General features: G+C 40.7%; 1 protein-coding gene across 1 annotated transcript; it reads left to right on the top strand.

Moving 5' to 3' along the window:
• The first annotated feature begins 1,032 nt into the window (after positions 1–1,032).
• Positions 1,033–12,424, top strand: SLC10A2 (solute carrier family 10 member 2). The gene is made up of 6 exons (XM_063346356.1): positions 1,033–1,541; positions 4,628–4,746; positions 5,879–5,967; positions 8,098–8,273; positions 9,119–9,276; positions 10,381–12,424. The coding sequence occupies exons 1-6, from the start codon at positions 1,120–1,122 to the stop codon at positions 10,512–10,514; spliced, it is 1,098 nt and encodes a 365-aa protein (XP_063202426.1). The 5' UTR covers positions 1,033–1,119; the 3' UTR covers positions 10,515–12,424.
• Positions 12,425–14,964: the final 2,540 nt, after the last annotated feature.

Here is a 14,964-nt window from a genome sequence, read left to right as displayed (position 1 = left end):
AATCAGCTCAGCAAACGCGTCTCCTTCCTCCTCCACCTTCACCACCCTGCACTCCTCACTGCCTGCTGTTTCCAGCCCAAGCTGAAGCGAAGCATGACTGCACCAGCTGTGCCTGGCAGAAGGTGCCAGGAAGACCATTAATCTCCACGCTGCCTAAATAAGCACATCCTACTTCTCCTTGCCCGCCTCCCTGCCTTCCCCTCTCCTCTCTTCCCCGTCTGATGAGCTCAGTGTGGAGGTGGACGTGGCCAGGAGCAATGCAAGACACAAACAGGGAAGAGCAGCCACCGGGTGATCACCCAGTTGCCCAGGCTGTAGGGACGTGGAGATGTCAGGGCGGCAGCAGTTCTCCATGTGCCAGAGCCAAAACAGGTGACGTTTTATCAGACTGCAACACGGGAAACTTTGCAGCCAGGGAACTTGACCATCTCCAGGATTATGTGAAAGCTGAGAATCAGAAAGATTACCTAAAAGTTGCATTTAGGGGCCAAAATTGACACAAATATGCATGCAGTCCTGTGGTAGAGTTATCACTGTACACCAGTTGTCACTTCTATTATACTAGAAATACGATCAAATGAGGATTCAAACGAGCCCATGTGTCATGGTGAATGCTGCATCACTTAGCAAGAGTTGCAGCTTCAAGTCCTAGCTCAGGACCTCTACTCATGGTTTCTTGTGTTTCGGTTGCTCCTTTCCACGCCACAGACGCCTGTGATGCCAGCGGCAGTGCAGGCACTAGTGGGTTTCCTGAAGGCATACAAGAAATTCAAAGAATGAAGGCTAAACCTTCTCATTCTCCTGTGACTGTCATTTCGTGTGCTCAGCTGCACCACAAGCCTCCTTTACACTCTTAAATATTAACACGACTATCCTCTTGATGTGGGATTTCTCATTACCATATGAATAAATGATTAATTTTCACCATACCAAGCAAGCTCAACTTTTATAACTGTATGAATCAGCACTGTTCCAAACCCTTCAAGAACGGCAACAGTGTTCCAGTATTTATTGCACTTTATTGCTTCCTGGATCATTTAAAAGGAGTCACTGACAAACAACCGTTTACACAGGCTTGAAAGTTTGACTCGGATGTACTGAGCGGTTCTGCATTTCAAAATGCAGACTTACCTTCTTTCCCAGCAATTTAACACTAGGTCTTTGGCAGAAAACTCCACAGCTTGTCCAGCAAATGCTACTATTTGCAGTGGCACGTCTTGTGTGTTACCAGAAGATAATTTTAATGAAACTTTGAGCGTAGTTTTAAGTACTGTTCTAACAATCATGCTGGCTTTGGTGATGTTCTCCATGGGTTGCAATGTGGACATTAAGAAATTCCTGGGCCACATAAAAAGACCCTGGGGTATTTTTGTGGGTTTCCTTTGCCAGTTTGGAATTATGCCTCTCACAGCCTTCTTGCTGTCCCTGGCCTTTAACGTGCTTCCTATTCAAGCTGTCGTGGTGCTGATCATGGGATGCTGTCCAGGGGGCACAGCCTCCAATGTCATCGCCTACTGGGTGGATGGAGACATGGACCTAAGGTAAGAGCAGACATTCTCTGAGTAGTTCACATGGATTTTTACATTGTAAAATTCATATTGAAAAGAACTGTCTGATTTTTTTCATACCTTCCTGGCCCGTGCATGGTGGAGCTTGTTTAGTTACTGTAATAGCAGTAAATATTAGCAGAATAGCAGATATCTTTGGTTCATTGAGAATTCACGAGGAAGATTATAGTAGAACAGCATCGTGTATATTAGAAAATGTCTTTATTGTAAATCTTCAGATTCTGCAGAAAATACCATTAATGAAGACTGTAAGACTGTAAGACTGTCTAAGGATTATGAAATCTTTGTCCAAGGTAGAAATGCTTTTGTGACTTTGTTTCTCCCAAGAGAAACAGGCAGTAAAAAGGCAAACAACAACAAAAAAAAAAAAATCCAAAGGATTTTAGGATATGAATCCTCTGTACAAAATAGTGGCTATGCAATAGTTCTTGAAGTAATGTTTCTTGAAAAAGACCACCTGTGGAAAAATATTTTCCCCCCTTTTGTGTTCTATACAATGCACAGACAGGCCTAGATTTTCTCTTTGGGAACTAATACAACTGAAAATCGGTTGCAGTAATTCTATCTGCTCCTGGCACCTTCTGCAAAGTCTTCAAACTGAGGGAAAGTTTTACAGGCTAGAAGCCATTGACTAAGGCAGCGCTGCATACTGGGGGCAATGAAAAAACTCCTTTGTGGTGAAGTGTGAGGGTCTTGGTGACAGGGTGCTCTGAACTCCAAAACAGATATGTAAGGCACCTGGCATGGCCTAGGACATCAAACATGCAGGAGAAGTGAACCCTACTCTTGATGCAAATTCCGTGGGGGGTTCATTAACTCTAACAGCCTTTAAAAATGAGCCATCTTTTTATTTTTATATCCTGATTACTTTGCTCTAAAATAAACAGGATCATTTCTCTGTTTCCCATAGAGTAACATAAATTGGAGCGTTCATCCAATTTATCATATGCCAGTTTGAACTAGAAATGGAAAAAATAATAGAAGTAAGAAAGATGTGGAGCTAGGGCGAATAAACTAAGAATGTTAATATTTGTAGCTTTAATAAGACATTTTTTCCATCCTTTGAAAATAGTGAACTTTTCTGTCACATACAGGTGTTAATGTAATACCAGCTTTCAAATTATGTATGAGGTCAGCTCTGCTAATCACCAACTTCCTCACTGTGGAGGAAAGACCTATGATATGAGGAACTGTAAGACACTTAATTTCAATAAATATGGGTCTAAGGAACCACAGATGGAAAGATATCCAGAACAAGTCTGAAATTCTGTCCTAATCTTTCCTTGGAAGAACACATTGAGCTGAACTATGCTTTCTCAGCTCCGTATGTTCTGAGTGGCGCCACTGAAATCAATGGTAAAAATCCGAATGGACGATACTATAAATATGAGCAGGGTTTACATCCCATGATACTGACGAAGTAGATTGAACTTACTGGTGAAGTAAATTGAAAATACCTATAAAAGGTTGTTCTTCAGGTAAAGACCTTTACCTTAAGAAGTCAGACTTTTGGCCAGTACCTTCGTGACGATAATGCAGGGACCAGAGGATATGGGAGGTACAGTATCTTCAGTTCTTGACAGAAGAATAGCAGTATAAGTAGCTTGGCTGTTTTCTGGAGTCAGCACAGTATTATAGAAATATCACACAAGGTTTTCTTTATAACTGATAATATTTTATGTTTATACGTAACAACCCATCACCATCGTCTACGGTCCTGCTTCAAAACATCCCAGGGCAAATAGACCACGTTGGAGCAGGAATTTATTTTCTACTGCTCATACAATCACAGGAAGGTGAAGTATGAGGTTTTATACCTTTCTTAGTAACTCAGACCTGGGTCATACCCTCTAAAGCTTCCCATAGGGACATCTGGTTTTGACAGGGACTGGGGTTAGAGAACATGCAGACTTTGGAGCAGGATGTAGATACAGGGACAGTATGAAGTGGTAGGAAATATGGAGGAAGAAAAATAAGCTCTTTATCCATTTGGGGCTTCACCTGACCTTAATTGTAGCCCATGGGTCTTTTCTCTCTATGTGCGTAGGAACTCTTGCCAGAGGCTCCTACAAGGCTCTGTTCAATGACTCTGAAACAGAGAGTGACAGGAACTAAAATTAATGCAGATATTACTGTGGGGTTTGTACTAATTGTTCTAGATTTCTCTGGATCTGCCCACTTTGCGGGAGGGGGTCTATAGTCCCTTTTCTGAGGGCAAAAGACACAAAAGAGAAATCAGAAGTGAGGCTCAGAAGGAAGTTTCCAAAGTCCCTTAACCAGAACCCTCTCTCATTATTTTTATGTCAGAGGAGTGTGATTTGTAGGCATACTTTTATGTATTTTACCAGATTCTGAGAATTTCCTCCTTATTTTAGCTGTCTTGCCTTTTCTGCCTTCTTGATTCCTGTAGCAGAATGCATCTTTTAGTGCAAGGTGTATCAGCCTGATGCTTTCAAGACTTTGTATTCTTAAAGCAGAAATGTTTTTGCACAAACCACAGAAGGAACAACACTTATACTCAGCTTCACTGAGTAATTCTCAGCACCTACTCTTTGGTCTAGAGCAAAACAAGCCAGAAAAGGGGATTTTATTACATCACGCATCCTAGAGGATGGATTTTTTTTTTTTTTTTCTTTTTTGCTGTTGGCTTTGGAGTGAAATTTTAACACTCTAGAACTGATGGTATAATGGAAAGCTCCATTTTACGTCCATCTGACCCTGTCCAGCCTGTCACCCTCTCAGAAGCCAGCCAGACAGGCAGCATGCAGACAGACTTGCCAACAGACCTTTCTGACGGCTGCCTGTCCGACTGCCTCATTTGCACTGAAACTTATTGTTCTGTGGCTGCAGAACACGTCGATATTTTATGTTCCGTCCTTTTCAGCAGAAGCCATTCCTTCCATTTAGCTTTTTTTCTAACCTGATATACAGGAGAAATTGACTGTAGCCAGCAGCATTTCTTGCCCAACGTTTCATAAGCTGTGAAGTCGTAATAAGAAAACGAGAAAGACTATAGGCTAGCATGAGATGAACTGTCACTCTAACCGATGTCTTTGCAGCATCAGCATGACAACTTGCTCCACACTGCTTGCAATGGGAATGATGCCGCTTTGCCTCTTTGTTTACACCAAGATGTGGACCGATTCTGACGCAATTGTACTCCCCTACGACAGCATTGGTGAGTCCAGTGAACCAGCGCTTTCCCTTCTGACTCTGTCCTTTGTCCTCCCTCGAGTAACAACCACCGTTATGTTATCATCCTGCAGAGTCATGAAGAAATGACCCCAGATTTTTAAAAATATTCATCCTCCTACTTTTCAACAACTTCCATGTTACCTAGATCACTTCACTTCGTCCACAGCTCTGCAGAACAAAGACTTGAAGTCATGACAGATGTTGTACAGATATTTATTATGAGACTGTGCATGTTTCTCTTTCCAAATGGTTTGGAGACCTATGTGGTACTGGGATAAGAGTATAGAGAAATTCGTACAGGAATTGCCGCTTCCCCTGTGTTTGCAACAGCTTTAAGGCACAATCCTGCAAAGTGCTAAATTCTGAGACCATAATCCGGCAAAGTACTTAAGCACACGTGGATAATTAAGCAAGTGATTAAAACTGCTGAGTCTCTTTGAAAAGCTGCAATCTACACAGCCAGGAGTGGCTTCATTTGACTTCCTGTCAAAAATCTCATCCAGCTACAAAGAGAAAATAGTCAAAGTATTTGGAAATACACGCTCCAGTGCTTTGCAGAGCTGTGGCCCTAGCGCTTACCAAATGCAGTTCCATGTTGTGCTAATCTTAAAAGCCATCAGAGTCACTTCCATATCCTTCAGTTTCGTTTCCCACTGTCCCAGGGAAAAAAAAAAATCACATACATTGCTTGTGATTTCAAAATAAATACTGGAGGGGGAAGGCTAAAACAAAAGAAGCTCTAAACTGGTTGTTGATATGGTACAGTAGCGAAACACCTGCAGACAAAATGAACATTTAATATAGCTACTCACATCACAGGGTAGTGATGATTAGCACACTCAAATTCTGTCTGCCTTTCTGATGCAGGTGAATGAGCGTGTAGCTCAGCAGAATGGCAATTACTTCAACAGACTGCCAAAGGAAACAGACTCTATAGAAAAGCAAATGGGCAGGTGTGGGTAGAGGGTGCATGTGTGCTCTGGGGTGCGCATACCAGAAACATCCTCTGAAGGCTTGCTCTGTACCCCCAGCCGCTCTACACGGTGTCTGTCCTCCTGTCATGAACTTCTGCACGATACGTGGGCTTAACTTTTCTTTTCTCTTATTTTTTACAGGGATTTCACTGGTAGCTCTTGTAATTCCCGTTTCGTTCGGAATGTATTTTAACCACAGATGGCCAAGTAAAGCAAAAGTCATACTTAAGGTAGGATATATAAGGCTGAAGCAATAATAATTATGGACAAATTATTCCAAATGATGCAATCAGTGGCACCACTGAAGCAGTGCATTGCTATTCATAGTATTGCTATCTGACTTCTTAAGGGCCAGGAAGTTTTCAGCAGAAAACAAATGAGACACTGCAGAAACATATTGCTTTCCCCCTGCACAAACATGCATGAGTTGCATACATTATTAGAAACCATCATTATCCAAAGAGCCTACTTTTGTCTTTGGCTACGACTATGTTAGTAATTGAGTTCAGTTTATAATGTAAACTGAAATTGGAAGGAAAATCATTCAGGTCAACTGGAAGCTGTTTTTCTATGCAAAATAATAAAAAATGAAAACATTCTGGATTAAAAAAAAAAAGCATTCTACTTCTAAACCAGTTTATTGATTTTTGGAGGGCAATTTTTTCAGAGTGAAGTAAATTTTTATTTAAAAAAAAAAATTGAAAATATTCCAACTGTTAAAAAAACCTAACTATTCACAAAATTCAACTATCTTTGCAAAATAGTTTCAGATGCATCAAAAATATGGGGGTTTTGGCACAAACTACTCTCACCATCATCATCATTATAAAAACAACAGCAATAACAACAATAACAACTTAGCTGCATTAGCGTTAACACCAAATTAATCATTCTGAACATTAGGTTTAAGTTTAAAGCAATTGTCAGTCGTATAAAGTACCCTTGGCCTTTTTCAACCATTCTTAGTTAACACATATATTTTCTAAATTTTCTTAAAGAAAACTCATCTAGCAGCTCAGGAAGGATAGAACACAAATAAGGTCCTTCTAAGTCAATTTGTTTTCTTAAACTCTTAGCTTATTGTGTTGTATTTTTAAACGTGCTCACAGGTTACTTATGAACTTGTATATTGTTGAGTGCTGGACTCAAAACTGTACTATTCCTGTTTAATCAGTTAAGGGAAAAGCACAGACTTGCACTCACATGAAAAGAAACTCTACTTGCTCTCTCAGCAAAACACCGTTTCATCCTCTTTCTTACCAAGTGGGTGAGCAACACACAGTAAGGTCCGTTGACAGTTTGCTTTATATAGGACAATGAAGCCTCAAGTGAAGATTGAGCCGTAACTGTCAGATTAAGGTCCATATAGTGAGAAATGGAGATAAGAGCACAAAGACAGTGTGCCAGGTGAAATAGAAGAGCTTGTCGTGGCCAGACCATGTTTCTTCTTCCAAGGTGCATGTGGTTAATAGCTCAGTCAAACAAAAGTATTTGTTCACTCAGTGCTCTTGAAAAGGCTTCAGCCAAAGACTGATGAAGCCAGCTCAATGGGAATACACACTTTAGCTGAGAAATGGATTCTCCTAAGCTTAGCCCCAGAAGTCTGATGGTGAAATCCCTGGCAACATATGCCATAAGGGCAGACATTTCACTTGGATATTGAGAAGAGAGTGAATTAACCCTTTTTTTGGCAAGCAGCGGAGAAGATCTCAGTACATTCAGCCACAGGAAATAAGACGAACACAGCGACTATGTCCATGTAGAAATGCTATAGGAGCTCACAGGAGTTTTCAAACACAAATTTTCAGCCACGTTACAGATTTACTCCTCCACTTGGCAAATAATTTCCTATCACTAACAATCTAGCATCTAGTTAGCATACACTATCCTAAGCCCCAGAGTGAGACTGTTCAAGAAGTGAGGAAGAAAAGTGCATTGTACTAGATATTGGGCTGTCAGTTTCCCAACAACTCTGGGGAAATTTTCCTAATGTGTGCACCATTCCTCACTCACATCACACCTGTGAAATTATTTTTAACCTCCAGTTCTAAGTACAATTATAGCCAAGGCTTCAAGAGACTAGTTTTACAGGTATCTGCTATAGATACCTATTATTGCTGTGCCATGATCTATATCTGTAGTCACACATCAAAGTATGTCACAAATCTCCTGTTTGGGAAAAATGGCAGCTGTCTAATCTGTCTGCTGTGAATTACATTGCCATAAACTTTAGGTTTTAGGTTTAATAAGATGTTTCAGTGACTCAGAGATACTCACAGGCAGGTTTGACACTATGTTTAATGCAATTAAATCTCTTTGGGGTCTCTTATTCACACAGTCCTTCCTCTTTCCCCTCACAGGTCGGTTCCATTGTGGGAGCAGTCCTCATCGTGCTCATTGCTGTCGTTGGGGGAATACTCTACAAAGGCTCCTGGATTATCTCACCCAAATTATGGATCATTGGCACCATATTTCCAGCAGCTGGCTATTCTCTGGGATTCTTTCTGGCCCGCATAGCTGGTCTGTCTTGGCACAGGTATGGAATTCTCTGTGACAAAGAGAGCTGTAGCCTTTTTTCAGCTGTGAAAGAAATTTCATTTAATGATTAATCAATGCTGAGAATGCTCCCTAAACATTAGCTATGCTACAGAGTCACTCATTCCCCAATGCTGTTTCTGTGATACTATGTGTAGATAAAAGCCTTCTTGTGCACATTTTTATTTACAGATTCTGACTATACTATTTCCTCATATCTTTTGTACATCTTCCCCTTGTGTGCCCATGTCCTACATTTTAAATGAGTGAAACAGGACTGACATAAGTGGGGCAGGACTGCAGTAAAATTTCTCATGAAGACACAGCAGCCTATAATTTAGAATATCGTTACAAGACAGGGAGATAGTGAGTGCCACATACACAGCTTCAAAATGCATCACAGTCCTTTACAATTGCTGAGCTGCCATAGGTTTAGGATGGATATTAGGAAAAATTTCTTCACAGAAAGGGTTATCAAACATTGGAACAGGCTGCCCAGGGAAGTGGTTGGGTCACCACCCCAGGAGGTATTTAAAAGATGAGTAGACGTGGTGCTTAGGGACGTGGTTTAGTGGTGGTTTTGGCAATGTTAGGTTGATGGTTGGACTCGATGACCTTAGAGGTCCCTTCCAACGGAGGCGATTCTATGATTCTATTCCATAAAACTGTGTGTTCTGGTGGTAAGAGCCATATGACTTGTGGAGTGTTTTGTTGACTATGTGAGCTGAAGGATACCATTTTCTTAGTTATCCATTACTTTATGTTTCTTTCTTACCCAAATTACTAAAAAGCATAAGGACTCACAGGGCTGCTATTTCACAATTGTCTTTCTATTATTCCCTTTAGATGTCGTACAGTGTCTCTGGAAACCGGCATGCAAAACACTCAGCTATGTTCAACTATAGTACAGCTCTCATTCACTCCTGAACAACTTGAACTGATGTTTACTTTCCCACTCATCTACAGCATTTTCCAGCTGTTGTTTGCACTACTAATTTTAGGAGGTAAAGTATATATATTTTTTCTATTATAGCATTATAATTATCATTATTATTATTAGTCTCATTTTTCACAGATATGGAGAAAACAAGAAGGGATAAAAATAATCAAATGGAAAATAATTAAGTAAATAATGACCCAAATGATTGTTGAGCGTCGCGACCATGCTATGCCCTGTACATGACTAGGAATATACAAGGCTCAGTTCAAGATTTGGAAGACCCCCTTTTATCCACACAAGGGAGGGGATCTCCACCACCTACAACTGGGCACATGAGAATACATTGAGCACAGGATTGTTACTACCCTTGGCTGAAGAAGGGCAAATGCATCTTCTCCCACTGCCCCAGGATCCCTGGGTGTACAGCTGCCCATCAGGGCCATCCCCACAATCATGCACAAACTCTCCCTCCTACCAGAGATTGAACGAACAGGCATTAGCTTCAAAGTTAATGTAAGAAAACACCTTCCATTAGAAGTACAGGTCTCTTTTTCCTCCCACGTACACCTCTCGTGAGTTGCACTGCTGCTACTACAACCAACCTGACGAGGGTCGGGACCTTGTCCCTTGTGGCTCACACCTAAAACCAGCTGTGACTCTTGAGCTCCCACTCCCAAACCAGCCGTCTTGCCTGATGCCGGAGCACGGCCCCAGGGACACAGCCTGTGAGGCGCAGCCCTGACTCCCACCTCTCTGTCAGGCAACGGCGTGGGGACAGACAAACCGTTTTGTCCCAGTTCCTGCCAAACTGGGCTCACGTACAAGTAAGGGTCAGTCCCACAGACCCAGCCAGGAGCCCAGAGTCTCCCCAGGGGAGACAGGTGATACTTTTAAAAGTCACCGCACACAACAGGAACACAAAGCAGTCAAACACCAAATGCAGAATTTAAAATGTTTTCCTTGCTATTTTCTAAATGTACTTTTCCAGTGATGAGTGCCGTTGACATAAAATAATTAAACATAGCTTTAAAGAAACTGTCTGGAGGTGTTGGGATATTTTAGCAATATAGGGAAGGAAAATGTTGCATGGCTACACGTTACTACAGTGTCTTTTTCAGGCAATTGTTACAATTTCTTTATTTAATACTAAATATATACCAATTCCCAGGCTACCGTCTTTACAGAAGACATCGGGTCAAAACAAAGACAGATGTCGAGAAAACAGAGGAAAAAGAGGATTCAAAATCAACATCATCACATGCTAAAATAAATGGAGGATTTGTATCAAATGAGACCAAATAGACAATTACCCCTGTTCCCAACAACTGAAAAGTTATAAGATACACAGTTTACTTAAAGCATTTTTTTTCACGTCGTTGCTATATGGAAATATTTAACAAAAGGAGAAGTTTTGCTGATATTGTACAGTAAGACTTACAAATGATTAACTTATGAAAGATTTCTACTTTGATTTTGAACACAGTTTCTGCCACAATTGTAGAATCCAGTTTTGAAGCTAATTCCCTAAAAATATTTAATGTTTTATTACGGCTTATTTAAAGAAAGGCAGAATAAAGGTGGGCTATTGCTAAAAAAACCAAGCAGATATTTGCATTACCAACTCCAGCGCATGATCCTTCAAATCTGTCTGCTAGTCTCGGCCCCCACACCAAACAAAGAGAAATCTTGTAAAAGCGCCTGAGCAGCAACAGGAGTTGATGTGGAAGATCTGATAAGGCTGGAGGACTTTCACTGAATCAACCATGAAATTGGAACAAGCTAATAATGAAATAAAGTTTCATTTAGGTCAGTCTGGGCAGAATAAAGTCATTGCACTGTACTAATTGTTTGAAACATTAATTTATTCTAAAACTATAATTTTAACAAGTGCAAGGTACCTTATGACTCTAACTTTTTGCCCAAAGTAATAGAAAGTAACATCTTTGCATCTTCAGTCTGGGTCTTTTAGGTGCTGGAAACATGAACAGAGAGACAAAGCCCAGAGCAATTTTAGTGTGACAGCTGCATAAAAAGGAGTAGGTAGAGCTTTTGGAAGTGTAAGAAATCAACTTCTGCACTGAAAGGAAGGCATTTGAAAATGGAACAAAATTGTCCCTGATTCATCCAAGACTACTTTCACCACTGTTAACGTGAGACAATAGTGCTTGTAGAGAGTTATATTTTTTTTTATGAACTCAATAAATTTGAACTTAACAGGTGCCTGTGACATGTAGACACTGATGTAGTTGATAACTTTAAGTTTTTAATTATATGAACCACAGACAGAAATAATTTGATGTACATATACATTATTTGTCTTCGAAAATTCAAGAGTACATATGGAAAGCTGTCCTAAGTGTGTGGAGAAAAGGAGTACAATTCTAAGAGAAACAGTGCAGTAAATTTTTTGCAGCTGTAATTTTTTATGGATACATTCAGTAACATTAGTCCTGTAGCTCTTATGTAAAGAAAACATCCAGAGAACTTCAGATGAAATGAGTGAGAGGTTGGCTGACCAAAAAATTCAAGAATGAGCCAACTATCAACACATGGAAACTATACACCTCTCTGTCATATTCAAGTGGACCTTCCGAGGTGTTGTGAGTTAAGGTGGCAGGTTTTGTACAAACACAACCAAAATTGTGGACTTTAAGTTCTCGACGTGTGGCTTTCCACTGCTGCAGAAATATGCCGGTATTAAACAAAGAATAAATTATTTCTATCTACCATATGTGGGGGAAAGGGTCTCGAAATGTTCCTGAGCTCTGGGACGCTTGAAGCTGCTTTGTTTTCAGAGGGAGTTCAGAGTGGTCATAACCTCCAAGGAGGAGTTTAACACTTAGCGGGAGTTAGCACATAACAAGGCATACTATGTTTTATGGAACGAAGATTAAACAGAAAAATGTAGTGAAGTCTGTTATGGAGGAATCATAAATGTGCAAAAGCACATTCATCGAGAAAAGGACAAGTTGCTATTTGTAACATCTGTAGTTAAAAGGCTACTGTCTTTATCTTGCGACCATCATAAATGGGCAGCAGAAGTTAGTTAGGATCATGTCTTTCTTACGCACCAAGCTGCTGCTCTTTCCCCATGCTAAACTTCAATGCTTCCGTACATATTTTAAACAGATTTTGAAAATGTATTGAAGAATAATAGTTTGTCTTGCTTATACTATGTGTGTGTGTGTGTGTATTTAAAGCAACTGTATAAACACTAAACTGAATAAAGTCAGAAAGTATTTATAATTTTGCCCACTGGAGTAATTTAAGAGGGAAAGAATTGAGACTGAAACCTAACATGCAGACGAAGTTTATGGCTTTGAGATGTAAGAAAAACACCTCAGATTATGTGTAAAATGAATATGTTTAATAACCATGGAATCATAGGGTAGTTTGGGTTGGAAGGGACCTTTAAAGGTCATCTGGTCCAACCCCCCTGCAACGAGCAGGGACATCTTCAATAGATCAGGTTGCTCAGGACCTCGTCCAACCTGACCTTGAATATTTCCAGGGATGGGCCATCTACCACCTCTCTGAGCAACCTGATGAAGATTAAATGAACATGGGATGTCTGATGGCATATTTGATACACATTTTTTAATGTATATGTGCACTTAGGGCTCCAGGTGAAGGAGGGAGGATGCAGTTTCTGCAGCCACTACAATTACCTCTAGCAAGGGTCATATGTCCCAAGCTTTTGCGAAGCAAAGCCAGCTCAAAGGTCTTAATGAACATAGGCCTTTAGAGCACACCAAAACTAAAATAAAACCCCCAAGGCTTGTTAATGTTGGCAGGAGCAGGCTTATGTTGTCATGACAGCTGCTAAATCTCCAGATGTAGAAGTCAGGGCAGCATCAATGTCCATTCATCACTGGTGAAGCTGGGGTGGGCTATCTCACAGCAACATAAGGGACTTTTGGGGAAGTTGTAGCATGTCCCCAAAGGTCTCCAGAAAGATACTATGTGTCTTTGGCTGTCAGCCGTGTAAATGCTGAGATATGGGCTTCTAAGTGTAAGGCGGCTTGTGGCATCCAGCCTTGCAGTTGCAGTTGTCTTGGTATTGCCAAATGAAAAACCCCGGCTTGACAAGATCAGCTTGTTTAACTGGCTCAGCATCATCCCCTCTCATGTTCTCCAGCATGAAAACCCTTTCAAAGGCAGGCAGTATCACTTAGTGACCACTGTTCTTTAGGCAATCTTCTATCCATTGAAACAACTTGTGGATGGGGCGTTGCAGGATGTGCAATTTAAAAGCACCATGCAGTGATGTTCAGACTAACAGATAAACAATCAAATTAACTCTTACCCTTACTGGTAACCATGGATTTACTGTTCAGGCTAACAAGTCCTACAGATGCCTTAGTAGGTTCTAGGCTAACACAGTTATTCTACTTTTAGATAGTTATTCATGTCCAAAGACCCTGGGTAGTCCCTGAGCTTTAACTTGGGGGCACTGCTGGTTCTCAAGCCATTGCAGTCAAAATGAGCTGAAGTGTGTCTAAGGATAGACATAATCTGAAAGTTGAAATGACAGCTGAATTAATGCCTAGCTCTACCCAAGGTCTGCAAGGATGTAGTATAAGGGCTGCAAGGATGCAACAATCACCCTTGCCCAACCAAAGTCTGTAGCCATAAATCTGGGTACAAAGATGTGTTCCCTAGTATGGTGACTATAATCTCCTGTGAACATATAACTAATTTCTCAGCTGACCAGAAGACATGTAGAAGCACTGGTTCTGTCATATAGTGTGCTGTGTTAGTCAGAAGAGAGTGCAATTTGAACAGCATTAACAGGCATATTGATTTGCAATTTATGTTAAATCAGTTTCTTGTTTTAGACTAATCATGTTATGATGTTCAAAAACCACTACTATAAACTCTGCCAATCAGTATTATTTTTGTCAGCCTCAGAAAGAAGAAATGAGCTTACTTTTTTGTCCAACCAATTAACATACTGTACGCTTGATGCAAATCTAAAACAATAATCAGTATTTTCTATCTCCTGAGGCATAGACCTTTGCCGCTTGGTATTTGACAAGAATGCCCTTGCTCTCTCCAGATTAACTCTGTCACTTGCTCATGTCCAGAATTAAAGCAAATATAGTGCAATCGTACCACAACCAAATGGCAAACAAGCCAGTCTGACTGGATTTTCCAAGCCAGCAATGAAGGGCAGTAGAATTAAATGCCTGCTTCTGTTTCCTAAGGAATATTCATTACGCTCCAGAAGCACTAATATCTCAGTTAAGCTGAGCACTACATTAACTTAAAATATCAAATATAAAAATAACTGTTACTCGCCAGGATATTTGCCAGTCTTCAAACTGGAATTGCAGAAGATGGGTAATTGAAAGCCCTGAAGGAGTCCTAATATGTTTTCATGAATAGATATGCACTGTGGAATGATATTACTGTCTCCATTTAATTTCCATTAAATTTAGCCATCTACAAGTAAGTTTCCAGCATTGACCTTCATCCTTCCCTGACAAGCAGTCAGTACTGTCAGTAGGAAAAGACAGATATCTCTGGCAAGCAAGCCATCACACCTCTCAGATACCTGGTTTAGGACTGGAGGAATTCTGGAAGGAAACAAAGAGATTATGCAGAATCGGGTGTGAAATTCAGTTGCCTAAACATAGGCACCTAGTGTGATGTGAGACGCCCTGGGGTGTCCTGCCTTGCTTTCCGCTGCCAGCCCAGAAAGTCACAGGTATTCCGTCGGTCCTGTGGCCCTACAGCATCTAAAATGTCA

This window comes from Chroicocephalus ridibundus, chromosome 1, assembly GCF_963924245.1.
Source record: "Chroicocephalus ridibundus chromosome 1, bChrRid1.1, whole genome shotgun sequence".
Taxonomy (NCBI): domain Eukaryota; kingdom Metazoa; phylum Chordata; class Aves; order Charadriiformes; family Laridae; genus Chroicocephalus; species Chroicocephalus ridibundus.
Note: the sequence above shows the minus strand (reverse complement) of the source record. Positions and strands in the feature narration are given on the sequence as shown.

Bases quoted from the DNA above. Each gene is read 5' to 3' on its own strand.
- SLC10A2 (XM_063346356.1), top strand. From the start codon at position 1,120: ATGCAGACTTACCTTCTTTCCCAGCAATTTAACACTAGGTCTTTGGCA. The intron at 4,747-5,878 runs GTGAGTCCAGTG...TATTTTTTACAG, and splicing joins ACTCCCCTACGACAGCATTG to GGATTTCACTGGTAGCTCTT. The intron at 5,968-8,097 runs GTAGGATATATA...TTCCCCTCACAG, and splicing joins AAGCAAAAGTCATACTTAAG to GTCGGTTCCATTGTGGGAGC.